Source organism: Toxotes jaculatrix, chromosome 6, assembly GCF_017976425.1.
Source record: "Toxotes jaculatrix isolate fToxJac2 chromosome 6, fToxJac2.pri, whole genome shotgun sequence".
Classification (NCBI taxonomy): Eukaryota; Metazoa; Chordata; class Actinopteri; family Toxotidae; genus Toxotes; species Toxotes jaculatrix.
In genome coordinates, this window is record NC_054399.1 from 11,075,490 (window position 1) to 11,101,041 (window position 25,552).

At 40.7% G+C, this 25,552-nt stretch overlaps 3 protein-coding genes across 5 annotated transcripts; 1 reads left to right on the top strand and 2 right to left on the bottom strand.

Moving 5' to 3' along the window:
- Window positions 1-1,317: 1,317 nt before the first annotated feature.
- timm44 (translocase of inner mitochondrial membrane 44 homolog (yeast)) lies at window positions 1,318-9,946 on the bottom strand. Its single transcript, XM_041041231.1, has 13 exons — window positions 9,872-9,946; window positions 9,301-9,405; window positions 8,621-8,824; window positions 8,453-8,533; window positions 8,185-8,334; window positions 7,791-7,927; window positions 7,292-7,377; window positions 6,133-6,225; window positions 5,057-5,181; window positions 4,709-4,759; window positions 4,481-4,570; window positions 3,810-3,920; window positions 1,318-3,016 (listed from the first exon to the last, which is right to left on the bottom strand). The coding sequence occupies exons 1-13, from the start codon at window positions 9,944-9,946 to the stop codon at window positions 2,897-2,899; spliced, it is 1,428 nt and encodes a 475-aa protein (XP_040897165.1). The 3' UTR covers window positions 1,318-2,896.
- Window positions 9,947-10,214: 268 nt separating this feature from the next.
- On the bottom strand, window positions 10,215-17,906 carry hnrnpm (heterogeneous nuclear ribonucleoprotein M). Of its 3 annotated transcripts, XM_041040134.1 has the most exons (16): window positions 17,638-17,906; window positions 16,619-16,800; window positions 14,968-15,020; window positions 14,231-14,238; window positions 13,951-14,044; window positions 13,580-13,843; window positions 13,248-13,401; window positions 13,076-13,125; window positions 12,927-12,984; window positions 12,407-12,514; window positions 12,269-12,316; window positions 11,846-11,914; window positions 11,643-11,744; window positions 10,911-11,500; window positions 10,767-10,818; window positions 10,215-10,679 (listed from the first exon to the last, which is right to left on the bottom strand). In XM_041040134.1, exons 1-16 carry the CDS (start codon window positions 17,727-17,729, stop codon window positions 10,516-10,518), a joined length of 2,088 nt encoding a protein of 695 aa, XP_040896068.1. In that variant the 5' UTR covers window positions 17,730-17,906; the 3' UTR covers window positions 10,215-10,515. The 3 variants fall into 3 exon arrangements, with proteins under 3 accessions (XP_040896068.1, XP_040896069.1, XP_040896070.1); XM_041040135.1 differs by lacking the exon at window positions 11,643-11,744; XM_041040136.1 differs by lacking the exons at window positions 14,968-15,020; window positions 17,638-17,906 and having other exon boundaries at window positions 16,619-16,749.
- A 623-nt stretch (window positions 17,907-18,529) lies between these two features.
- dmap1 (DNA methyltransferase 1 associated protein 1) lies at window positions 18,530-24,053 on the top strand. The gene is made up of 10 exons (XM_041041310.1): window positions 18,530-18,946; window positions 19,030-19,121; window positions 19,709-19,904; window positions 20,084-20,242; window positions 20,362-20,529; window positions 20,763-20,948; window positions 21,236-21,307; window positions 21,840-21,912; window positions 22,363-22,700; window positions 23,329-24,053. The coding sequence occupies exons 1-10, from the start codon at window positions 18,851-18,853 to the stop codon at window positions 23,386-23,388; spliced, it is 1,440 nt and encodes a 479-aa protein (XP_040897244.1). The 5' UTR covers window positions 18,530-18,850; the 3' UTR covers window positions 23,389-24,053.
- Window positions 24,054-25,552: the final 1,499 nt, after the last annotated feature.

Sequence of the window (25,552 nt, forward strand, 5' to 3'; positions counted from 1 at the left end):
CTTAAAAAGCACATTTTTGATTATTTCTGGACCATACAATTTTTTTGTTTATCCTATTAACAGCTTTTAATACAGTACTAGCAACCATTTTCCAATCCATAACTTTAGAGATTGATTTCTTATCTTCCAGGCTTCAGTTTACTGTTGCAGTTCATGACACTGTACTAAAAATCAACCTGCAGAGACTTATTTTTGTCAAATGATATTTTAATTATGTCCTAACACTGTTGTAACATTGTCCCAACTACTACCTATTTGAGCATCAAAGCAGCAACTTTTTAATTACAGGAAAATATCAAATTGATTCTTTTTGACACACAGATTTGATATTGTGACAACACATGATGACACACAATGATTTGTGTAAGCACCAACAGGAAACAGTTTTTCAAAACAGCTACTGCTGGAAACTGCACTTAGAGGAAATAATATGCTGTAATGTTAAAAAAAAAAACTAAAGGTGACAAAATATCTATTGTGATGTATTACCTTCAGCAAGTCAATTTATAGACTGCAAGCTTATTATCACACAACTTTGGAGGTATGTAAATCTGTTTAAAATCAAATCAGTGAAAAAGGCTGTGGTGCAAACTCACAAGTGTGTAAGATCTTTTCTTGGTCAATAGGTGTCTGACAGGATCCAGCTGACCACCGCCCCCAGCTGTGAATTCTCCGGGATGCCTCTTCTGAGTACCTGTTAGGAGAACAGTGTGCATGAGTGTGTTGCGGGGGTGCACACTGAGCAATGAGCACTACACTGGGGAGCTGCAACCTCAGCGCAACTCAGCAACAGAGAGGATCCATCATCCAGGACAGCACTGGAACAGTGGAGCTGCTGGTCCACATGTACAGACCAGACATACAGTACACATGCAGGCATACACAACAAGCAGCCTTGTTTATAAACCGCCCCCTACCTTCTCAGCCAAGGCTGCTGTAATCAATCCCGCTGTATGAGAGCAGGCCAGTCCAAATTCATGTGACACAGCATGCTGCTCTGCATCCCACCATCTGCACTGAGCTGTCTTGACTGCTGCCACAAACGATGAACAGCTATTGTGGTATGAGCCCAACCTTTCATCTGCACCCTGTATCCAAAAGAATCTCAGAGACATTGTAAGTGAAGCACAAGTGAAGTGCCTGAAGTGAAGCTCCAGATCCAGCCCAATGTTTGTTTTTTTGTTGAACACTAACAAATAACCATAGGGACATTAAAGGCCATTCCTGAAGATATAGAAATGACATAACATTTTAAAACAGACCAAAACAAGTGCACAAACCCAGAGCTATGAGGCTGATTACAATTCAGACATTTTAATTGAGGTGGTGACATCTTACAGTGGAAATTGGCCAAATGCAGAAAAGAAAAATGCAGCTATATGATTTCCTGTTGGCTTGACAAGAGAAAAAGGCTCAACATGATGCGGCTTCGTACTCTACATCGTCCGACCTTACATGAACTATTGTCTGCAACAAATTGGGGTGCACGAGTTGTCAACACAAAATGAAGAAATCTGTTCATAAGAAAAACTTGTAATGAGCTCTAGTTGTCTATGATATAAATCCAAATGACTTGCTGTTTGGGTTTGGGTTGTTGATCATAGGCCGCATGGCTGTGGTGTGTAGAGCAGCGACATGGCACGTTGAACACATGTTGCAGTGACTTATGACCACTCACAACAATGAAGGTCAAAGGATATGTTGCCAGAAAACAGTGAAAAAAGCCACATATTATTGATGTTGATGAGACCCAAAGGTGAAGGTACACTGAGATAACATTCAATCTAATGTGAGTCCATTCAGGTTGTAGTAACAGATCAGAAAAAGCTGATCTTTTTGTTACTGTGCATCCCCTAGACCAAGACAGCCATCAAAATGAATATGCTCAAACTCGGTGATTTGGTGTGTTCATCATTACAATCAGGTTTACTTTATTTTACATTGCTTGATTTCACTCAAAGCAAATGAGTGCTCTAGCTCTGGAAATTTAACTGTAAAAATTCACTAAAAAGTAGCATTTTTCCCAAAGGAATTATTATAGCAAACACAGAAATCCCACTTGGGGATTTAATTAAAAAAATAATTAGCAACTGCCCTAGAAGGAATCACATGATATCCTCCAGATCTGACAGCAAGCTTAACCATTTTTGGGGTAGAAGTAAAAACGTATAGAATTTATTTTCAGAAATGTGTGCTAGTGTGAAAAACAGGGGTCATCTTTATTTTTCATAATAAATATAGACTTTCTCACAACTAACAATTACATTGGACAATTATCAAACAACAAGGATCAAGGAGATCACTGATTGGCCACAACAACGCCAATCCCCAAGATAACAATACCTCAGAGATAAAGAGAGAGAGTGTGAGGGACTGGTTAAACAGAGGAGGGGTGACAGAAACGTCTCAGATTTTAAAGACCAACCTGAATTTAAAGGGCTCGGGTACAAATCTGCTCCATTACATTTCCATACTTTGTTCATAATGAAAGAGCTGAACCTAAGTTAAATAACTTAATTAATCAATCAACAGCTGTCCAGTACAATACAGATTCAATAAATGGCCAGCCATGCAGGCACTGCAGAAAGTACAGATGACAGTTGTTGATAGTATACCGCCCCCTAGTGTGAACCAGAAGAATGGTGTCAAGCATTCAAAGAAAACTGTAGGGACTGACACCCAAAGCCAGTGTAGTAAAAGAGAGACAGTGAAGCACCAAGCATTAAGCAGCACTTCTCCACAGTGTTTTGGTTGTGAACCGATCCCTCTTGTCTCTCCCTCATCTCCACTTGCCTTCCTCTCCTCCTCTCCCTTTCTTCCCAGCCAGATCCGGGGCCTGTTCAGGTACAGTGTGTTCTCTCCCTGGGTGAGCGTATTTTGTGTGCATCAAAGAGTGTTAGAGGATCTGTTCAGTGCTAGATGCGGAGATGTCAAGTAGTCTCCAGGCAGCATATGGGTTGAGCTCCTCCTGGTCTCGACACAGAGCCCACACATACATCATCCTGAGCACTTTTTCCTGGAGACAGAAAAACAGATGGCTGCACTTATTCTTAACTGTTCAGTTTTTCTTAATCACTGTAAAACAATGAGGATAAATGCACAATTAAATCTGTTGCCTGTTTACAGATAATGAACTAGTGAGAATGATTCCAACAGCTACCCAGATTAACTGCTGACATTATTTTTGAGTTGGCTGTGTCCAATCAATACCCAGATGTCCCATTTGTATCAAAATCCAAGAATGTTTTAAAGGGGAAAAGGTTCTTCAAGTCTGTGACTAAACAAACAATAAAAAAGGGAAGATGGACATTTAGTCCACAAGTGCAGTCTTACTTAATGCTTAGACATTAGAATTCAGCTTACAAAACTCAGAGGAACAGTATATCCACTTTTACTCTGAACACTGGGCTGGTGCCAACTGCATGGTACTGAGTGGACACCTTTTTACCAATTGCAGGAGTCCCTGAGGAGCCCTGAGTGGACAATGTGGCTGCTTTACAGCCCATAAAGCTGTAGTCTGGGTCCTGGGTCTAAATAAATAAAACCAATGCCCAAATAGTAAAAGAACTCTCCATTGTCTCATAACAGTCTCCTGGTACCTCATTTTCTAAGAACACATTGTAATAATGAGAAATTGTCAACTAAAGCTTTGTATTCATTCTATTACACAGCAAAATGCCAAATAATTTACATTTGGTGTACATTTGTCTTACTTTTATCATTTGGCAGATATAGAAAATATAGCACTGTTTTCTTTATGATACTTGTGTTTTTGTTGGTGTGTGTGTGTGTGTATGTGTGTTACTTACAGGGTCTCCCTCTACAACTTCTCCTTTGGTGTTTCGGATTACCATGACTAATTGAGCCTGGAAGGTAATAATCAATACTGGACCTTGGTCCATCATTTTCCCCATGGCCAGCTGAAGACGAAAATACATGGATACTTTACTAAAGCAACAAACATTATTTTTAGATAGTACCCAAGTATTATATCCAAGTTTATAGTGGATTACTGAATATTTAGAAATATAGAAGTGGTCGCTGATAAAGCCAAAATTGCTGCAAAGACTGAGAATAGTACAAGTCAAAGAACAGTAACAAATGCCCATTATAACCTTTCAAGATGTTTGACAGCGCTGACATTTGCCTGACTTGTTTGTAGGCCTATACTTTGATTTTGCATATTTGCAAATTTTGACCCTGCAGATCCACGTGTACAACCACAGGCTCTTAAAATCAAAGCAAAACAAAAAGCTCCTAACTTTTTTCAGTTGTTTATGACAACTTATATTAATTCATTTTGCTGGTAAAAAATACTCAATACTCAAAATACAAACTGAAACTAACATTTAAATAAACAGCTATTGACATGAGGCTGAGCAAACTAGTAGAACTACTAGGAGTGCCCTGAAGTGCTGTTGGACGCCACTACTCACAACTTCTTTACAAATCTTGTGTAATGTACTCTGGTGTAACTTACATCAATATTGTCAATGTCCAGGATCTTAGAGTGGAACTGAAGTCCCATGGCCTTGGCTTGCTGAATTGGGTGTGCCAGCTGACTGTATGTCTACACACCCAGAAAAGTAGAAAAAGGATAAGATTATTAAGAAATAACGACTACGCATTTAATGATGATCTACCCAACTGCAGTCAATATGTTCACAACTGTTAACTGTGCAGAGTCAGTGTATGAGAAAGGTCATACCGCTTCATAACACCAGTCCTTCAGTACCTCCAGCTCCCCTCTGATCATCGCCTGCATGGAGACAGAACAAACACAGGCTTAAAAATAAAAATTATAAACACTTCAGGATGTTATTTGTAAGGAAACATCAAAACCTAATCACATACACTATGGTAGGTCAAACTGTTTTATATGTGTAGTTAATTTAGATAAATTTGTAAAGGTATGTCCACACTTTCAAGTGTCAAAAAAAAATCTTAACTGCATCCAGTGACAATTCAGTGTTGACAAAAATAAAAAATTTCCTGCCAGAGGTCCTGGCTTGAGTCTTAAGAAGCTGGTCTCGTCACGGTTTGCAGTCCAGCATACCTCCAGAATATTGGGGATGATATCTCGTTCACACTGCTTGAGGAAGGAATCTTTGTCAAAGGCAGGGTCCACCTTCAAAATCTCTGTTAGTACCTCGGACATCTCCGTCTTAGAAAACAGCCCGCCTAAACACAAGTGCAGACGTAGACGGGAGACACACAGTTTAAATGTAAGAATTTTTAATGCAAACAAATAAAAAAATGATACAGTGAAGCAGTTGGAGTAAACAGGCACTCAATGGCAGAAAAAAACAAACTTGCAAGGATATTCCAAAGCCTAAGCCCTGTTCGTGACAGGCAGATACCAGCAACCATTCACGATAAGCTGCGGTTTTATTCAAAACTTGCCCCTTTCTGGTCATCTTTTTGAGACCATGGCTGTAATATTACTTCCTCTCCTACAACTGTTATTTTCTGCATACTCTCAGTTTCAGTTGATTCAAATCTTCCTGCTCATTTAGAGAAGGTCGCTGCCTTTTCCTCTCTGTTAGCTTGACACTCAGTTGTATTTAAATGGATGTAACTCCTCCAAAGCACAACCAATGGATCAAAAATGTGATGCAGAACATCAAGCTGGAAAAAAAAAAAAAATCAGATGCACCATTAATGGCTCCATAAAGAGATTCTGCAAAACCTGGGACCCATTAATAAACTATGTGAATAGTCTACCTGTCTTGGAACTATGAACTCACACCTCGACATGTGCTTTGTCCTATTTATGGTTAAATACACAGTGATGCATGTTTTTTTTGTTTTGTTTTTGTTCTTTTTTCTGTTTTTTTTGTGATATGTCTGATCCTGATGATGCTGCTGGCTTTGTTTGCTGTATTGTTCCCGTTTACTTATTTCTCTGTACCCATTCATGCCTTGAGGTAATGGTTTGTGTCAATGTCTTGCCTGCTAAATGGAAATATTTCTACAAATAAAATGTAAAAGAAAAAAGCTAAATATTGATAAAACCCTTCATAATCTATATGGACCTACAGACACTATGAAGCACATATACCAGTTGTATCTTCTTTGTTAAAGCTTGATTAAAGCTCAGTTTTGTTGACTAACGAACCAGAAGTCCCTCACCTATAAGGTCGGTCATCTTGTCGGTGACAGCACGAGATGCTCTGATAAAGGCATTGTCGCTCTCATCATACTTCATCTTCATCTCAAAGAACCCTGCAGTGAGCATAAGAACAAGAGTAAGATTTCTAGTCAAAACCTGAAGCTTCTGTCTAAACAGACACTGAGATGGAAAACAAAACCCAAATAATTCTCTCAGTTCAGCAAATTCTTTAAAATTCATGGTAAGTTCATATACAGAGGTTAGACATCATACTTCCAATCACAAATATCAATTCCCAACAGATCTGCTGCTTAGATAATGTGAGGAATGAAAAGAAAGGCTGGGGTTCAGCAAAGGGCTGCTGTACATCACTGCTGTGAGACTGATGAATTATCATATGATTCTGATACATATCCTGATTAATACACATAAACACACACTTGCATCTCTTCAGGCAACTCTCACAGAAACACACACAGAACACGTATTTAGCAGTCACCTGCCACATTTCATCTTTATTGGTTAAAGTAAAAATTGCTGATACAACAACACTTGTTATGGAAATCTACACAGTTGTAAATCAATTGACTTCAAGCAATGTCCTAACTGTAACTGTCGAAAGATTATTAATCAGCAGCTTTGTTTCCCTGACTAATATGCATAACATCCACTAAATGGACCCTGTGATGTAAATTAATAAACCCATCTTTTTACACTCTCTCCACCTAATCCCATAGCAGCACTCTCTATTAATTGGGTCCTTCAGCAAATGCTTATTAGTGGAGTCTCATAAGCTTTATGGTTAGAAAAGTATTCATCCAGACCCAGACACAAATATATGTTGCATATGTTGGATAACATTTCTATAGATTAACTGATCTCACCCAAGCTGTGTAACCTCCAATTATAGCAGCACCACATGCAGGAGAAAGCTGAATAGTGTGGACTCCCCTATATTCTTGCAAACTTTTGAACAGGGCCCATCCTATAGTCAAACTTTATCCCCACTCTGCGATCAAATAGAGGGGTTCCCTGTTCGTTCATTTGTGACTCTTTTTCCCCTAAAAAATCCAGCAATTAAACCCTTTAATTTGGGAATGGGACATTGCTGGTAGACTCATTAAAAGCAGCTAATGATGAAGAGACAGACAGAAAGACAAAAGTTGAATTAGTCCTTACTATTGAAGACCACGTTGTTGTCTTTGAAGTCCTTCCACTGCTGGTACCATTTTGAGTCCTTGTGGAGAACCACACCCATAGCCTCCCTGAAGAACACATGAAATGAAGCTTTGAGCAGCAGGCTGAGGGATGTGGGTGTCACTGATGACATGCTGCACTCATGCAGACCATCATATTTAACCATATTAACCCAGAAAGGCTAACATACAAAAAGAACAATAAACTGAATGTAAATGAAATACTGGGAATACCTGGTTAACCTTTGAGAAACATTACTCCTATTCCAAATCACAGTACAACCATTCACCAGTTTCTCTCCTGACAACAAACCCTAGGCAACACTTTACTTATGATCTCAAATGTTTGTGATCAGATTGAGTCTGGAGTCTGGAGTGACTGATTGGACATTGTGAGGCCATATGAGTGGTTCTAGCTATATCTGAACCTGAGAGGTGTTCGCCTCTCAGTATCAGGGCAAAGCAGTGAGGCACTCACGTACTCGTTGGCTTCAAAGACCTTGCTGTCATCCCCTCCCCCCTTGGAGGAGAACTCAGTCCTCTTCCTGAGTCTGGCAGGAGGCCGATAAGGGCCAGTGTGACCCAGGTCACCAATCTCTTTCTTCACACTCTCCATGCCCTGAAATTAAATAAACAATCAGCAAGCAAGTTAACAATATCTATCATTTTCAGGCTACCTGATGTTGTTGATGTAACATATTTTTAATAGTACATTACTTATTACTCTCCTCCAGTCTTACAATGAGACCCCAGTAAGTGCTGTCTTACATAAAGGGAAGATTACTTTGATTACTTTGGTGTATCTTTACTTAGGAGAGAAAAACAAAATGAAGTGTTATGCTTTGGTTAGTGTAAAAGAGTTAAATGACTCCACACCTGTGATATTGCTCTGAACGCACCAGTCCTTCCCAACATCTCTCCACTCTTAGAGACAGACTCTGCAGAGGTCTTAGCTGTTTTGGCGGCTTCCTCCACTCCCTCCTTGATTTTCTTTCCAATTTCTGTTCGACTGACCTCTTCTAGCCCCTGTCCACATCCACATCCACACACACACACACCTTGTAAGGGTGGATGCATCAACCTGAACAGAATACCTGTGACAAGAAAAAAGGCTGCATCTGATTGAGGTATATGTAACATTTACCTCTTTAACCGACTCAGAGATGTGCTCAATCTTCTTCCTGAGAACCTCAGAGGTCTTTACTGTTTCAGATTCTATAGTTTTCTGGTAAAGAGACAGAAGAGATAAGCATTAAAAGAACACAGGTAGAAATTATACAATTTTTTGTCTGTAGTGTGGCTATATACTTACATATTTCCTTCGAGCTTGTTTCAATGCGTCTGACTCCTCAAGTTTTCTGGCCTCCTCCCGGAATTTCTTGATGTTTTCTTTCATTTCCTTGTTCTTGTTTAGCTCCTGCTTCAGGTTGTCCAGAAACTCCCCTAAGAAACCTTTTCTGCTGCCACCTCTCTCCCCTGACAAATACCTAACATGCAGAGGGGGTGACCGAGGCACCTGGATGATATGAGAGAGACACCACATTAAGATAAATTTACTCCAAGCATGTCTGGAGCAGTTCAATTCAACTTGAATTTATGTTCATAAATCCAATCCAATCCAATCCAAGAATGAGTAGAAGAAAAAGTAGAAAATTACAAAGCACAATTACTTGATAAAATGAGAGCACCTTACTCTTAAAGGCTCTTCTTTTTTTTTTGGTTGTTTTTTTTAGCTAGTTATTGTGCTTGATTTCTACCTAAATATTTAGTAAAATACATACTTTTTTCTTCAGATAAAAACAGACAGCAACTTTATATCTGTGTTTTTAAAGAAAACTGCAGTGAGGATTGCTGAGAGCATAACCCAGGTAAAATTTGGAAACTCCTCCGCAGAGAAAGACAGATACTACTTCCCAGTCTGCAATGTATAGGTTCGGCATACCCAGAAAGAGACAAGATAGTAGCACAGCCTAACACCTGACCCGATCGTACCTGTGAAGAACTTGTGAGGAACCCACGTATCCTGAAGACATTGGGTCTGTTGTGAAGCAGTAGGTAAGAGGAAGGAAATGCCACCAAGCCTCTTCTCACACAAATCTGGAGACAGGCACACAAACTCAGGCCTCAAATTACACAGCTACTGACAACAACTCCTGAAATGCGCATCACACTGATAAATCACTTCTGCAACGAGCGTAACAACATTTAGATCAAACAGCAGGGTTACAGATATGCTTAGTACACAGAAACCATGGTCGGTAGAGAACGTGACCGAAAGTCAGAACATGTAGCAAGCAAAGATGAAATTTTCCTTGGCAAAAGTTTAATTTCCCGACGTTGTCCCGAGCCACAGAGTTCAAACACCGGCTGGATATCTTACTATTCAAAGAGCTAACTCAGCTAGCTAACGCCACGTTAGCAGCCCGATTAACAAAACCCATGACATTCGCCGTAAATTATAAAATTAACAGTTCAAAAATCCCGGTTAAATTCTCTTTATAATTTCGTCGTATTTCAAGTACTGATATATAAAACTGAAATATAGAATGTTTCAAGCACTCACCTGGTAACACTGACACAAGGGGGTCGCCATCTTGAATGTAGTGTCTATGACCTTCTTCCGGTGGTGACCTTCCATGTCCGCCAGGGGAGGGTCTTGGGGATCACGTGACACTTCGTAAGTACGATTTCCCTGTTCCCCCCTGTAATTTAACTCCACATTGCATCATTCAGTTACATGCTTCGCTCAAAGTAAGCACCATGACATTATCATTAAAGAGTCCTCAAACTTCATGAATGTGCGATAAAGTATCTCAAGGCAGCACCAAGCTGATCTCAGTGAACAGTCCATTATACTGACAATAACACAAAATAATACAGTGCAATAACACAAAAAAGCCAGCAAAGCATTTCAAATATTGAGGTTTATTTATCAAAACACCTTATAGAACAAAGGCAATGACAGGTGAAGCAAGACAGAAAAAAAGAAAAAAATTAAAAATTTGGTCTCTAAAAATGAAAAAAAAAAAGTAAAATTTATGAAAGAACTAAAACACTTTCACTGTTACAAATTACAAACTAAAATAACATTTGCACTGTTACAAATATCTAATAAACCAAGTGTTTATATTCATATGAGCTGCAGATGATGCAGAACATCAGGACATGAGGAACTAAATTAAATGTCAGATGTGACAGACAAGTAATTTATGCATTCCTATCAATCCTGACATCGATCTCTCTTCCATTCAGCCGGTAGCCATTCATTGTCCGGCAGGCACGCTCTGCAGTTTCAGGGTTGTCAAAGCGGACCACACCGCAGCCCTTGGACTTGCCATTCTCCATCTTAATATCAGCATACTGGACCATGCCTGCACAGGGAAGAATACCAGTGTTAAAATTTAGAACAGCAAACAACCACTCTTAATTTTATATTTACAAACTTTGACCACTCTTACCACATGTGTTGAAGGTATCTTTCAGCATCTTCCAGGTGAAGTCAAAAGGCAGCTAAAACACATTAATCAAAAATTGATTAAAATCACATGAGAAGACAGTGGTTAAATGAATTAAGCTCAACTACCCTGTAGATAAAAACTTACGTTTCTGACAAAGATCTGGCATCCCTTCCTGACATTGCTTCCCCCGGTTCCAGGCCCTCCAGCTCCAGCTCCTCCAAAGGAATTGCCACCAAACCCACGATCCAGGTCAGCAGACCGATCAAACTGGCCACCAACACCTCCAGATCCCATGCGGTCCATGCCAGAGCTCATGCGGTCCAGGCCGCCGGAGGGGAAGCGGTCGAGTCCTCCAGTGGAGCCCATGCGGTCGAAGCTGCTGGCCATTCTGTCAAGCCCAGTGTTGCCCATGCGATCCATACTCATTGGAGAGCCAAAGTCCAGGCCAGAACCCATGCGATCCAAACCAGACGGGCCTAGGCGATCAAACCCAGCTGGGCCGAGGCGGTCCATGCTAGAGCTCATACGGTCCAGGCCAGGTCCTAGCCTGTCCATACTGGGCCCCAGACGGTCCATCCCCGAGCCCATCCGGTCAAACCCAGAACCCAGCCTGTCCATGTCAGACACGCGGTCCATCCTGTCCACGCCCATCCGGTCCATCCCTGTCATGCGGTCCATGCTACCTCCCAGCCGGTCCATTCCAGAGTTCATGCGGTCCATACCCAGGGAGTTTCCTGTAAAAATGAGAGAACAAAAGAAAAAAAAAATGTTGGACAATTACATCAACTGTCTCAGCTGAAGTAGGCATTACGTCTGATAAGGCTTATCCAGAGTACTTATCAGAGGAATTTCAAACAAAATCCTGAAAATACGAACCCATTCCTCTTTCAAAGGAGTCTCCAAAATTATTGCGAGACATTCCCATTTCATTTCGCCCAAACTCCCTGTCAAAAGCACCACCAATCCCACGGTCCATCTCTAACAATGCAAGAGATGAAACCATTAGAAATGTCCAGCAAACGTGAGAGCCATCCACGTTTGCTTTGTAGTGCTTACCACATTGCAAAATATCTCCTTACCATTCATTCTGCCCATCCCTGAAGAACCAAAACGATCCATGTTGTTCATCCCTCCAAAGTTGTCCATTCCTGGAACAGAGGAGAAGAAAGTTTTAGTACAAGAAGCCACAACCAATAATGTATGGACAGACTGGGTATCAAAATCTGATGCCTGAGGCAAGGAGCTGATAATGTAAAATTGGCTATTTATACAAATTCCAATTTGCTGTGCTTTCTCACTGTTAAGCTTCATGTAATGGAGCTTAACTTCCTGCAAATGTTCCTCAATAAAATTATTTAAGGGATTTGAAGGGGATTATGCCATGAATTGTTGGAAAGGTTTTTTTTTTCCTTAAAATGTGATTTGACTTTGTTCTAACAGCAAAAGTGGTACTTGTTATAAATACAGCAAGGGCCCCAGAAGTCTGAAGTTGTGGTACCTACCTCCTCCCATACGACCTCCCATGTTGCCAAAGCCCATTCCATCCATTCCTACAAATGAGAGGAGAGACAGAATGAACCACTGATTTCACTGGTGTCTTCTATTGAAAAGAACACAAAACTAACGTTGGAGCAACTTACCTCCAGGGCCCATGTTGCCCATTCCTCCACTGCCTCCTCTGTTGAGTTGGGTAGCATCAATGGGCTGGCCACCAGGGCCCAGGCCCAAACCAACACCACTCAGACCACCTGGAAGAAAAGGGCATGATACTGAGATCTGTTGAAATTGGCTTATTTGCAGTATTGGACACATTACTATACTTATTTAAGGGGACCTCAGTGAAATGTTCTGCATGTCATAGAAGCCTAAGAGGCTCGTGGCAGGCAAGTATCACTGTGGCTAGCAGCATGTTTTCCCTCTACACCCAACGAAGAAGTATCACAGATGTAGTTGATATAAATGTTACTAGCACGGGATACTGTGGTTATAACATTGAACTATCCACAAGTGCCATCTGGTCCTCCAGCAAAGTAGCCATCTAAAGTTCTTCACATAATATTTTCAGTGCACCTTTCTTTGTTTCAATCTTTGTTTCTCCCCTGTAAAAAAACAAAACAAAACAAAACAAAAAACAAAACAAAACAAAAAGTGTAAACTTACGAGGAAGAGCAGCACCTCTGTCAGGTGGTCCAAAATCTTTGGGCAGGGACTTCTCGTCCTGGAAAAAAAAATTACATCAATGCATTCAGACAATGCTCTCAGATCATAATGCAATCCAGTGTTTGGTGAGAGATGTTTAGGCAACATACCAGTTTGACGTGCATGACCCTGTTGAACAGCAGCTGCCCATTGAACATAGCTGTGAATTCATTAAGGAAACCATACCAAACACATATTGAAACAATGTAGTTACACTGAATTATCATTCTGTGTTCAAACTCGATATGTTCTCCAATCAGCCGGCGTTTTTCAAAAGGATACAGACAGCCTGGACAGCTTCAATGGGCATATCAAATGTAACTGTGCCCATGCCTCTGCTTTTGCCATCCTTGTCCTCCAGGATGTCAGCCCTCACCACCATGCCCGCCATGCTGAACACCTCTTTCAGCTTCTTCCAGCCCACTTTGTAGTCAAGCTATATGCACAAGGAACAATTGGAGAAATTGCACAAATAGTTAAAAAGTTATTTCTAACCAAGCACAAATAGCAATGATTTACAGGGTATGTTTGTTCCCCTTCTTTTTAGATATAACTTCATTCCATACATTTGGAGGTTTCCAAATAAAACAACAGCAACCAATCACAAGTCTCACATTAGCCACAAAGACAGTGCTGCCAATCCTGCCAGCCTGGAGTCCATGGATGATCTCGTTGGGGATGTTGGGGTTGTTCATCAGGCTGGGAGGAATGTTGACCATGGGGCCATTTGGTCCAGGTCCCATTCGATCCATGTTCATCCGGTCCATTCCACCCATTCCTCCCATCCCTCCCATCCCCCCCATTCCGCCATGGCCTCCTGGAGGGCCTCCACCTTGAGCCTTGTTGATTTCCCTCTGAGCAATCACACCGTCAGGGTCCTAACAAAGCATATGAAAACAAGACTTAGGCAAATCCATAACTTACACATTGGTCTGATTGGAAAAGCCCACAAGTTGTTTTTCTTGATATTCTTGCTGTGGCCTACCTCCTTCACTTTTAGCGGTCGTCCATTGAGGTTGTGCTTGTTTACCTTCTCCACAGCTTTCTTCATTAGCTCTTCAGTCCTAAACTCGACAACACTGACAAACATATATCCAGTGAGAAAAATTGAACTCGTGAATCATACTGCCCCCTCCAAAATGTCTTTAACATATACATTTGTGCATGTGTTTCTACACAGGTAATTTGAACAGGATTTTGTCAATCTGAGAGACACTGACAACAATCAATTGTAAATAATAAATTAATAAATAAAGTCTACTTACGCACAACCCTTTGTTGATGAGTGAAGAACACAGAACAGGCCGCACCAAAGGAGTCAAGAAAAAAAACAACAAAAATTAGTAAAAGCAACGGTTAAATTAGATGTTTTAATTGACAGAAAATAAGCAAAAATAGAGAAGTTCATGCACAATCAAAAGTTCAACACCACACAAGCCTACAAACTTGACCACAGCTCTGTGCTTCCAAATTAAATTACATTATCAAAGTCTCTCATTTTCCCCAGTCACTAACACAATGCAGGCAAGTCTGGTGAATATAAAGAGTATTTTTCCAACATCCAAAGGGCAGAAAATCCACAGTGAAATAGGATTCCCGACTACTAAGATATTGGAGGTGACATTTCCAGTAAAGCAGTTCTACAGAATGAATTACATTTAACAACCATCTAACAACCTTGTAACAACCTCTTGCAGACTAGATCTCTTTAGTTCATAAGGAGCAAATCCAGCAACCAAAAGGGACATTGTCAGCTACTGCAATCCCACAGGATTGGCTACGAAGAAAGACCTGTTGTAAGAGCGTCAACCCTCCGGATGGCCTCAAGACAGTGCCACAGACGACACCAAATAAAACACGCCTCTGGCATGTCACCATCTCACACACTCCACCAGGTTTAAGAATCTGAACAATTCCCAACAATGAAAATAAAGAAACCAAAGCTGACAAACACAGGTTTGTCTAGGATTATTCAGTTTTGTTTGTATGTATTTGCACTTACCCTCGATTTGCCTTCTGCGTCCATTAAGTGTTCCACGTACGTTACCTCACCCACTACAAATCAGATTCCAGAGACGACACACACCAAGGGGAGAGAAGCCGAGAGAACAATGGGGGTTTAGAGCAGAAACACAAGTAGGGCAGCCGGTGACAGTGAGCTCAGACTGCCAGTCCTGAGCCTTCCCCCAGCACCGCAGCAGCAGCAGCACAATATGGTACAGGTCTACAAAAAACAAGCTTGGGTCTTTATAGAAAATAATGACTTCTTAGCCTGTCCTTGTTGGAATTCTCCCGAAGCACCAAAACAAAAGACTGAGGACAACAACTATTGAAATGGCCATCAGCCTTCCTATTTTGATGTAATGCCATGCACACCACCTTCTATATGAAGATTAACCGAAAAAAATTTCAAGTCGTCAAAACCCATTCAATGCCCTTTAAGCCTCAGGCTAACACATCGATATATTTTCGCATCAGCTGAGCCTAAGAGGAAACCTACAGATAGAAAACTAACCATATGTTAGTGATGACAAGCTCTGGGGAGACAGAACCTTCTCTAAATACAAACATGTTCATAAAGTGGACCTATTCCTGGAATGCACAATATCAGATTTTTGATTCGGCGTCGACCACAGCCACGCTTTCATTCCAGATCACGTTACTGTTCAACGAATGGGCATCAGTGACCAAACCTCTAGACAAGGACAGTGCACAAGAAGTTGCTTCCTTTTGTAGACCTGTACCCCAAAGAAATCCCCAACGCATAGCCGTGTTTGGCACAACTTGGAGATCTGCTGAGAAAGCATTTGCTTGTCAAGGTCACACCTAAAAAAGAAAATGCAATTTAACTCCACAGTCAGTTGTCATAAAACAAATACCAGGCACTCCCTCTGAAAGAGGATTGTACCCGTCTTGACACATGCTTTAACTTAAAGTAAATGCCAATTTATTGCATTACTTGTGTTTAACCTGAAGCTTTCCAGTACCATTACTAAACAACTACTCTCGCATAAGTAACAGCACATTAAAATCCACATTATACCTTTGAGAGAAACCTTTAAACGAATACCTGCTGAAATTCAAAGTTGCTGCATTACAAATGATTTCATAGATGCGTCTCCAAAGTTCTGACCATTTTATAAATCGTGAGAACCAAGGTTTTACTGTTAGTTACATATTGTACCTGAGAGCAACTTGTTCCTTGTTTCTGGAAAAATTGCGCAACAGCAAAGTACTATATATTTTTTTCGTGTATATCTGTGGGGAAAAGCTTCTCATTATGCCCCTTGTGATCCCATGCCACAGAACTTCCACATTAGTGCACCAGCTTTACACATGTACAACCTTCACTTCACAAAAACCACAAAAGGTTGTAGTAGTCCCAAGGAGGAATAAATATTCAGTCTACCATCCAGGTTCACAGCACTTGTGCAAGTCTGCAGCAACTCCTTAGTTGACGGACAAATAAGAGGGAACTCATCCAACACCTTTTTTCCCGATAACTCCCACGAAATCAAAAGCGACATTGTACAACTTAAATCCCTGCATAAATTCCCAAAAGCCCGTCAGCTGCAGTGGTCAAACAAAATGACCCTGGGACTTTTTGTCATATCCAAAGCTGATCGAGTCAGTCCCTTTTCCAGACACCTTACCTTTTTCTTTCATCAGGTCTTTGAGGGCTTGCCATTTCACATCATAGGGGATGTTGCTGACAAAAACACGGTATCTTTTGTTGGCATTTCCATAGGGTTCAAAGCGTGCGCCTCCACCTCTCTTCTGTGGCCTCTCCTTCCTGCTTGAATTAGGCTCGTGCTTGGCTTTCCCATTCAGTTCTCTGTGTAACAAGATCAATTCAGCAAGATAATACAATGATTAAGTGTGAGGAGGAAAAAAATACATACTTCACAAGAGCATGTCAACTTTCTTTTACAAGTTAGTAAGAATGAGATTTGATTCTGATAAGTGAATCCTTAACGGTTAATTAAACACGCACAAAAAAGGGATCTACCTTGCTTATACATGCACCATTAGGGTTTCTTGTCTGACTCTTTCTCCGGGAGGGGGGGGTCAAAAACGAGGCTGCTATGTTAACCCAATAGCAACGGTAATGATTTCCTTTGTTCTCTTAATGCTAGAAACTTCTTCACCTAGCTCGATTTTTAAGTGATTATAACTACAGCTACCGATATTACTAAGAACGGGTAAAAGTTTTTATTTAGACAAGAACACAGTTCTTTGAACTGTAATGATAGGACGATTGCAAGGCCGCTCTTTAGGCGCAGTGGGCCTGTACTGGGCCTGTATTACATTACTAAACAAATGTTACATTATTTGCATTTCTCTAATCAAATTGTGAACAAACAAATGTGTAAAAATTACATGAAGTAACTAATTCAGCGAAAGCTAGATCACTCTGAGTTGCGTTACGTAAAATGCACGCCGTCTCCTTGAAAAAGACGGGCCCCATTCAGCACGCCGCCTAAACGCATATAACGACGACATTTAAACACATTGTGGTGTTTAATATATAACTACCTCAGTGGGGTACAACTATTGCTATTAAATACAACCGTTTTCATTGGATACTGATCAAAGATACGAAATTGCCGTGGATCATTATCGTTCACTAGCTAGTAAGAACCAACAAAGGACCCTTAATGAATGGACTTACCCCTGCTGCTGCTGCTGTTGCTGTTGTGGCGGCGGCTGCTGCTGCTGCTGGCCTGCTTTCTCGGTAGTGTTTTCGGCCTGCTCGTTGGACATCTTCGTACACAGTTTACTATTTTGCAAAAAAAAATGATACTGTGCTATATGCGTCGAAATGAGCAAGTAAATAGTTTGCAAAAGTGACCTTAATAGCAGATAATACGGCTAGCTGAATGATTCCACCGACCACTCCTGCGACACCAGCTAACGAAAATGGCGGACAGAGAAGCCTGTTACTCACACCGACGGATGCTGGGAATTTTAAAAACAGCGACAGAACGGTCTTCCGGTGTTTTCTTTAAAAAGTAAAGGTCGCCGCGTACGTGAAGAGATCTTCAGAATAAGAGTACCCAGAGTACAGACAAGTAGATTAAACCATTAAGCCAATGTCAAATAAAAAATACAATTTCGTGGGTATGTGTCTGCGTGTTTTATAACGTAATATGTCTATTGTTTCTTTTATAATTACCACACTTTATTGGCTCGGTTTCATTGTTGTATATGATTTATCCTTTAATTGCATTGTTTGTTACCTACCTCTTGGTTTTTATCGTTTATCACGGTCTTGATGTGTATAACAACCCAATCAGTCATTTTTGACCCCGTGAGGTTTAGTATGTATGGGGATACAGAGATGAACATCAATAGAGCCATAGACCACATATGTTTGTGATTTTGCTTGTAAAGATTTAGTGAGTCATCTTATAGTTTTCTCAAGACTGCTGGTATTTTCAGTGTCACTACGCAAGTACCCATTTGATCGTTTTACTTATTTGATATTAAAATATAAATGATTTTTGCAGTACACCGCCAGACCTTATGGGGGCGACACAAAGATGATAGCGTTGCCGGAAGTAGTGTCAGTTCAGGTCGCTAGATACTCACTTAGCCTTAACAATAGCTTGTGAATATTTTTTATTAACTACCACTGTAGCTATCACGAACGGCAGAAACATTCACTGTAATAATATGAAATAAACATTACAAAGTCAATACTAGACCGACTGCGGCTCTGTGCTAGGTTAGCGTAATTTAAAAATGATAACGTTAGCGTTAGCCTTTAGCTAGGAGCGTATTTGTTGGATAGCACCGTGGTACTGAATGAGCGCACGCGAATGAATTAACCGTATTTACTCTTAACGGGCTGTGAGAAGCGTTAATTACCAATATATTAAGCCATGGCTACTGGTGCTGATGTTAGGGATATTCTGGAGTTGACCGGCGGGGATAATGACGGTCCCATCAGCAAGAAAGACCTCATCAACTCAGACAAGGTGAGAAATAACCAGAAATGACCCCTAATAATGTATTCCTAATATTTCTATAAAATAATCAATTTCTCCATTACATGTTTCAGAAAAAAACCAAGAAGACAACAGAAACTCTGACCTTCAAGAGACCAGAGGGAATGCACCGAGAGGTCTATGCTCTGCTCTATTCAGATAAGAAGTAATGGTCTTCTTTTTTGAAGTCACAAGCTTGTCTTGAATTGGTGCACTGAGTTACTTTTAAGTTTTGGATTCAGGTCATGTGTGAAATCACTACCTCAGTTATTCTTGAAGCTTTTAAGGTGCATAAGAAAGGGATCAGGATGAGAATGAGAAGTGGGAGTGTGTCTCACTCTTCCATAAATAAAAATTGTTCATTATAAATTCTGAAAAAGAGGAGGACAAACAACACTTGCAAGTATTTTATTGTGACTAAATCAGAAGCTATGACCACAGACAGCCAATTGAGTGGCATGTTTAGTTAAGTATTGGAAGGGTTCACATTTATGCCTCACTGAAAGGGAGAACTTGTCAATTTTATGTTTTGCAGCATGTTTAATTTGATGTCAGACCTAAGGCTTTTCAGAGCTAATATGTCTTATACAATAAATTCCTGTCATCAGTTTTTTTTTCCTGTTATTTTGTCACATAGGTTTGTGTGCCAAATATCCTAATAGATCTGGACAGATTATGGACAGAAAATGCAGATTTCCATCATATTTAGTACACTTTCTTTAACAAAGACTTCTTTTTCTTGTTAATTCCCAGAGATGCACCCCCTCTGCTGCCTAGTGATACTACTCAGGGCTACAGGACAGTGAAAGCCAAGCTGGGTTGTAAAAAAGTGCGTCCATGGAAGTGGATGCCCTTCACTAATCCTGCTCGCAGGGATGGGGCCATATTTCACCACTGGAGACGTGTAGCAGAGGAAGGCAAGGACTACCCTTTTGCCCGCTTCAACAAGGTAGGGATGACTACAGTCTCCTTTTCAGTCACTCATGCAATGCAAACACAAACAATTGATGGATTTTTACACATACCCATTCTCTGCCTCTTCCTTTTTTCCCAGACATTTTCACTTATTTAATCAATTACGCATCCTGGTTCAGTTTATTTTTTCTGTTCTTCTGCCTGCTTTCATAGACGGTGCAAATACCAGTGTACTCAGAGCAGGAGTATCAGATGCATCTCCATGATGATGGCTGGACTAAAGCAGAGACAGACCACTTGTTTGACCTGTGCAAGCGCTTTGACCTGCGCTTCATCGTTGTCCATGACCGCTACGACCACCAGCAATACAGAGTAATCACTCAGTTACTAACCTACAGTACTCACGTTTTCTTTTGTTGAGGACATATTGTAAAACTCATATTCCTGTAAATTAAAGCATGTAGTAACATTCTTCCATGCATGCTTTTTAGAAACGTTCTGTGGAGGATCTGAAGGAACGGTATTACAGTATTTGTGGGAAGCTGACAAAGGTCCGTGCAGCCTCAGGCACAGAGCCCAAGATCTACATCTTTGATGCTGGCCATGAAAGGCGTCGCAAAGAGCAGCTGGAGAAACTCTTCAATCGCACACCTGAACAAGTTAGTAACTTTGTTGTTCAATTTGGATTCTTATGTAGTTGTTAAGCCCTCTTAACATGAACATTGCCCAGCCAAGATGGGACGCAGCATGCCAAGCACAAGCAAATTAAAACTGAAAAAGAATCAAACAATTATAAATAAATATCATATTATAATAAATATTGCCTAAGCTTGGAAGATGTTTGCCAGCTTTTTTTATTATTAAGTTTGCACTTCTCTCTTTTTACCTGCAGGTGGCAGAAGAGGAATATCTTATTCAGGAGCTAAGGAAGATCGAAACTAGGAAGAAAGAGCGGGAGAAGAAGGCCCAGGATCTGCAGAAACTCATTAAAGCAGCTGACACAACCACAGAGCTAAGGCGAGCTGAAAAGAGGGTTTCCAAGAAGAAGCTCCCACAAAAAAGAGAAACCGAAAAACCGGTATGATATGAACTCACACTGTTGAGATGGTACAGCTGTCAACCACATGATAATGCTTATTCAGTGCAGTGGTATACTGACATAAGATTCAGCTCAGTCTCAGTTTTCTTTAATGAAGTAGCTGTGTCTCAGAATGATTTTAGCTGCACTTTATCTCAGTTTGTAAGTCACTGTAAAGGTCCAATTTATTCCATATTAATAATTTAAATATTTTTACATATTAAGTCCATCCAAAGTTCAGAGAGGTGTCATATCTTGTCTTTTAAAAGTTATTTCTTTTTCTATAGGCTGTTCCAGAAACGGCAGGCATCAAGTTCCCTGACTTCAAATCCGCAGGAGTCACACTGCGCAGTCAGAGGGTGAGTATAACTAAATCCTACTAAGGTACTAAAACTACATACATTGAAATTGTGTTTGCCTGTTCTGTGCTGTGGAATTGATGTAAAAGTTTTTTAAGTTTTGTTTGAACCGCTATTAATATCAAAAGAATTATAGTGAAGCTTGAACATACAGTTGATATATGTGAGAAACCAGAGAGTCTGACTTGAGCAGGCTATCTCTCATTAGCACTGTGATGATTAATTCTGTTAGTGACTAGCTAATATGTAAGATCTAGCAAGGGAACTCTTATTCATCTTCAAGACTGATGAGGAGCTGCCGCTCTCTATGGAAAATGCATTAGCACGGCTAAAGAAGTGGAGTGCCCCTCTAGCTAATCAGTCAGACAGAGTTCAGTGGATAAAGACATTTTGATCTGGCCCGCTGAAGTGCATTTCATACGAATTAAAAGCCCCGAGGTGGAGCTGTTTATCCTAATATCCCCAGCACCTTAAATCACACCCTTGTGCGTGTTGGTGTGTGTATGACTCTGTGTGTCTGTGTGTGATTCAGATGAAACTGCCAAGCTCAGTAGGCCAGAAGAAGATCAAGGCCATTGAGCAGATCCTCATAGAGCAAGGAGTGGGTGAGTGTGAATAAACATCAGCAATCTGCTAACATTTAAAAGTTTTACATGTAAAATTCTCCTCTGTAGCAGACTTGCAATATAATGATCCTAAATAATGCATTTGGTTTTAGTACAGCAGGGAAAATAAAAATATTTTTTAAAAATATATTATCATTGTAATATTTTTTAAAATGCGTGTAAATAGAAAATAGGACAGTGTGGTTTATTGGCAGTAAATTTACACTTTTTCTTGACCAACTCCATTTGGACACAGAAATTGCGTGCAGAATCTCAGAGATCCTATACATTGATGGTGACAGTAATCTGATGACATCTGTCTTAAAGATATGGCTTCTCATTTGCATTTACCATACCAAGGATACTATCCACTGCGTATCTGCAGGGATAGACTGACAAACAAATCTAATTTTTAATCATCTTTACCTTTGTGTTTGTCTGTGGATCCAGATCTTAACCCCATGCCCACTGAAGAGATTGTACAGATGTTCAATGAGTTGCGCAGTGACCTGGTGCTGCTGTATGAGCTGAAGCAGGCCCACAGCAATTGTGAATATGAGCAACAGATGCTGCGTCACCGCTATGAGGCTCTGCTGAAGGCTGGCAGCGGAACACCAGGAGCAGGACTAGCAGCTGCACCGCAAGGTGGGGAACTCAATGCCACCAACAGCACTGCAGGATCCACCCCAGGGGGTGAAGTTCAGTCCTGGCCCAGTGTAGACGACATCAAGGTGGAAGCCAAGGAGCAGATCATTGATGTTGTAGGAGCACCGCTTACCCCCAACTCAGTAAGTCTTACCACTTAGACCCAAACTCTACCAAATCATCTGCAGTAGTTGGGCATCATGTCTATAAAACTAATGTATAACATTGGATTACCTAACCTTGAATTATAACATACGCTAAGTGCATGAAGCCACTAAATTGTTTTATGATGTGTATTGCCAGTTCCATTGCAACTACTGAAGGAGTTAAAATATATTTAGAGGTTGATCATTTACATCACATTTGAAGATTTGAATGCTGATGAGACAGAAATATAAAAGCACATATTTTGGTGTTTTAAAAAGGACCCAAAATCCCCTATGGCAACTTCAGCCTGTAGCCAATAGGAGATGTTTTCTCCCTGTCACCCACTCATCATTTGGCGGAACCTGTAAGGGATCCTGTCCTTGTCATTGCACTAGTTGCTCTTTGTGATTGGTCTGCTTCCTTGTGTGGATCTGAGTAGGTGGTGTGATCCTCTATGCAAAGTACATCTTCATAATAAAGATCTTTGCTGGTAGATTGAAAACAAACAAGCAGCTGGTGACTCCAGTTGCATTGGTTGGAGACGCCCAACTGTCAGGAATACAGAACAAGGAGGTAATTCCCGATACAGTACACACTTACGTGATTTTGTGCATCACTTTGCAGCGCAAACGGAGAGAATCAGCATCCAGCTCGTCTTCAGTGAAAAAGGTGAAGAAGCCTTGATGAGGATGAGCACGCCAGCTGGTACACAGTGGATTTCCTCTGGTCACAGTGGAGACGCACAAGTTTTATGGTTGCACAAAAGAGAGACAGAGGAGAAGGACATCATATCATTGTTTATTCACATAAAAGCACCACTGACTACACACACACACACACACACAACTTTTCACCTTCTAACCAGAACTCTCCAGCCCTCCCCCCATCTGGCTCAACCAGCATCTTTGTGACAAAGGCAACAACTGAGTGACATTTCATTCCATTACTGCTCGTCTCCCTGCCTCCACTATTGCTTGGCTTTAGATGAGGAAAGATCAACTGTAAATTGCCAGGCTGAGCTAATCGGGACATGGGGAAGAAGGTGGGAATGACTGGGTAATTGAAATGAATTGGAATGAAAGAAGAGACTGTGAGTGGGAGGACCTCCAGCCTCAGTGCTCATTTGACCCATCTGAGGGTTTTTTGTAGCCTAATCATGCCATAGTGTTTACTGGAAATGTGTTTTTGTGTCAGCCTGTAGTACCGGCTCCCTCTTGACCTGGGAAAGAAGTCTCTTCCATTCGCTGGCTGTGTTGTGTGTCCAACTCATAGGGCTGATTTGTGTTGTTTGTCCTCAGGCGACCTTGAACATGCTTTAGTCAGTGATTCAATAAACCTTATTGTATTTTTTCCTTTTCATGCGTGTTTATTCCATGGTGATCCCTTTTACATTTCAAGCTCTTTCTAAGAAGAGATCTTAACTTGGAGGTAATTAGTGTTGAATACACATTTGCCAGGGAAATTGTAAGATCACGACATTCTTACCTTACCTGTCATTTAAGTTAAGTGACAACTAATGACTTCATTAATATGATAATTAAGCAGTGATCGTTCTTCGCTTGGCACAGCCACTGAAACTTCATTAGGTCCCCTTCCCATAATATTGCTAATTGCATGTCAATTATGTAGTTTAGCCTACTTAGACATTAATTTCTATGCAAATTTTGAACACGGGAGAACTGTAATGTGGACATAATGTGTATATATATCTATTTAGATAAATTTTACAATGCAAAATATCATGCATTTTGGGCACTGCAATCCGCATGCAGTCTGACATTTGTTGGATCTTCACTGTTGAATCTTTATACGTTTTGTTTTACATATTCTCTTTTTATGTGTTAGATGATTTAACTGATTTTTTTGATTAGTTCTGCAAAAGAAACGGTAGGTAGAAAATAGCAAGACTTTAGCATCTTGTCCAACTTCACAAGGTTTTTTACTTAACTGTCATAGGTGAAAACACTCTACGACATAGCCACATCACCACAATCAAAACATCTTCATTATCAGTTCTAATCAGCGCTGCTAAGGTTACAGGAGTAAACCCATCCACACACTGTAGACTGTTTGATTGAGAGAGAGAGAAAGACTGAGAGAAGGCAAGTAAACATGGGTAAAATGGATTCTCTGTGTCTATATTTCATGTTGAAAATTGGCTCATAAATCCAGTGGTTTGATCTATGGAACCCGTCGTTGCTTGAAAAAACCTCCGTAAATGTGTAATTTCTCCCTTGACAGAACACAGCCGAAAGGCTATCTTTCTTTTGCTTCCTCCTCCCCTCTCTCTTCCCTTTTTTCTCTGTCCCTCATTCTTGCTCCCTCTCTACTAGCCTGGTGTTGGATTAATGCTCTGCTCTCTTCCCCTCTCTCCTTTCATGCTCCTCTGATATCTTCTTTTCATCACTGCTCATCCATTTATCAAAACTGGGGCCTCTTTCTTCCTCTCTATCTCTCAATATCTAAGCTGTTCTTAAGTTATATGGCAGGTATCGTGTAAGATAGGCTTCAAGAAGGTGGAGGTTATTAATAAATACTAGTCTAAATTGAAAATAGGTTGGCAGGGATGCATCACCAGCCATGTGTGAATGATAAAGACCCCCAGCCGGCACCATCTACGTCCATCTTCCATGAGCTCCATCCGGGCTACAGTGTACGTTCTGCAACGCTGATGTGAAAAGCATGAAGCAGAACACCACAGCGGAGTGTCTTATAATGTGGTTGTGATGGCATTGAGATGGGATCTCTTTATCAAGGCCAGGCTGAGGCTTTAATCACGGCCTAAGAGGTGCACTGGCTGTTTATCATAATTGAAGTGTATCCAGACTAATCGCTGGCATACTTCACT

What these genes read in the sequence shown, in the direction of transcription:
- timm44 (XM_041041231.1), bottom strand. Translation starts at nt 9,946, where the DNA reads ATGGAAGGTCACCACCGGAAGAAGGTCATAGACACTACATTCAAGATG. An exon ending in CGTTCAGAGCAATATCACAG is followed by an intron (nt 7,928 to 8,184) that starts GTGTGGAGTCAT and finishes ATTTAATTTCAG; the next exon opens with GGCATGGAGAGTGTGAAGAA. An exon ending in AGGACTGGTGTTATGAAGCG is followed by an intron (nt 4,571 to 4,708) that starts GTATGACCTTTC and finishes CTGGGTGTGTAG; the next exon opens with ACATACAGTCAGCTGGCACA.
- hnrnpm (XM_041040134.1), bottom strand. Translation starts at nt 17,729, where the DNA reads ATGTCCAACGAGCAGGCCGAAAACACTACCGAGAAAGCAGGCCAGCAG. An exon ending in CAACAGCAGCAGCAGCAGGG is followed by an intron (nt 16,801 to 17,637) that starts GTAAGTCCATTC and finishes CTTGTTACACAG; the next exon opens with AGAACTGAATGGGAAAGCCA. An exon ending in CTCCTTTGAAAGAGGAATGG is followed by an intron (nt 11,501 to 11,642) that starts GTTCGTATTTTC and finishes TCATTTTTACAG; the next exon opens with GAAACTCCCTGGGTATGGAC.
- dmap1 (XM_041041310.1), top strand. Translation starts at nt 18,851, where the DNA reads ATGGCTACTGGTGCTGATGTTAGGGATATTCTGGAGTTGACCGGCGGG. An exon ending in ACCTCATCAACTCAGACAAG is followed by an intron (nt 18,947 to 19,029) that starts GTGAGAAATAAC and finishes TACATGTTTCAG; the next exon opens with AAAAAAACCAAGAAGACAAC. An exon ending in TCAATCGCACACCTGAACAA is followed by an intron (nt 20,530 to 20,762) that starts GTTAGTAACTTT and finishes TTTTACCTGCAG; the next exon opens with GTGGCAGAAGAGGAATATCT.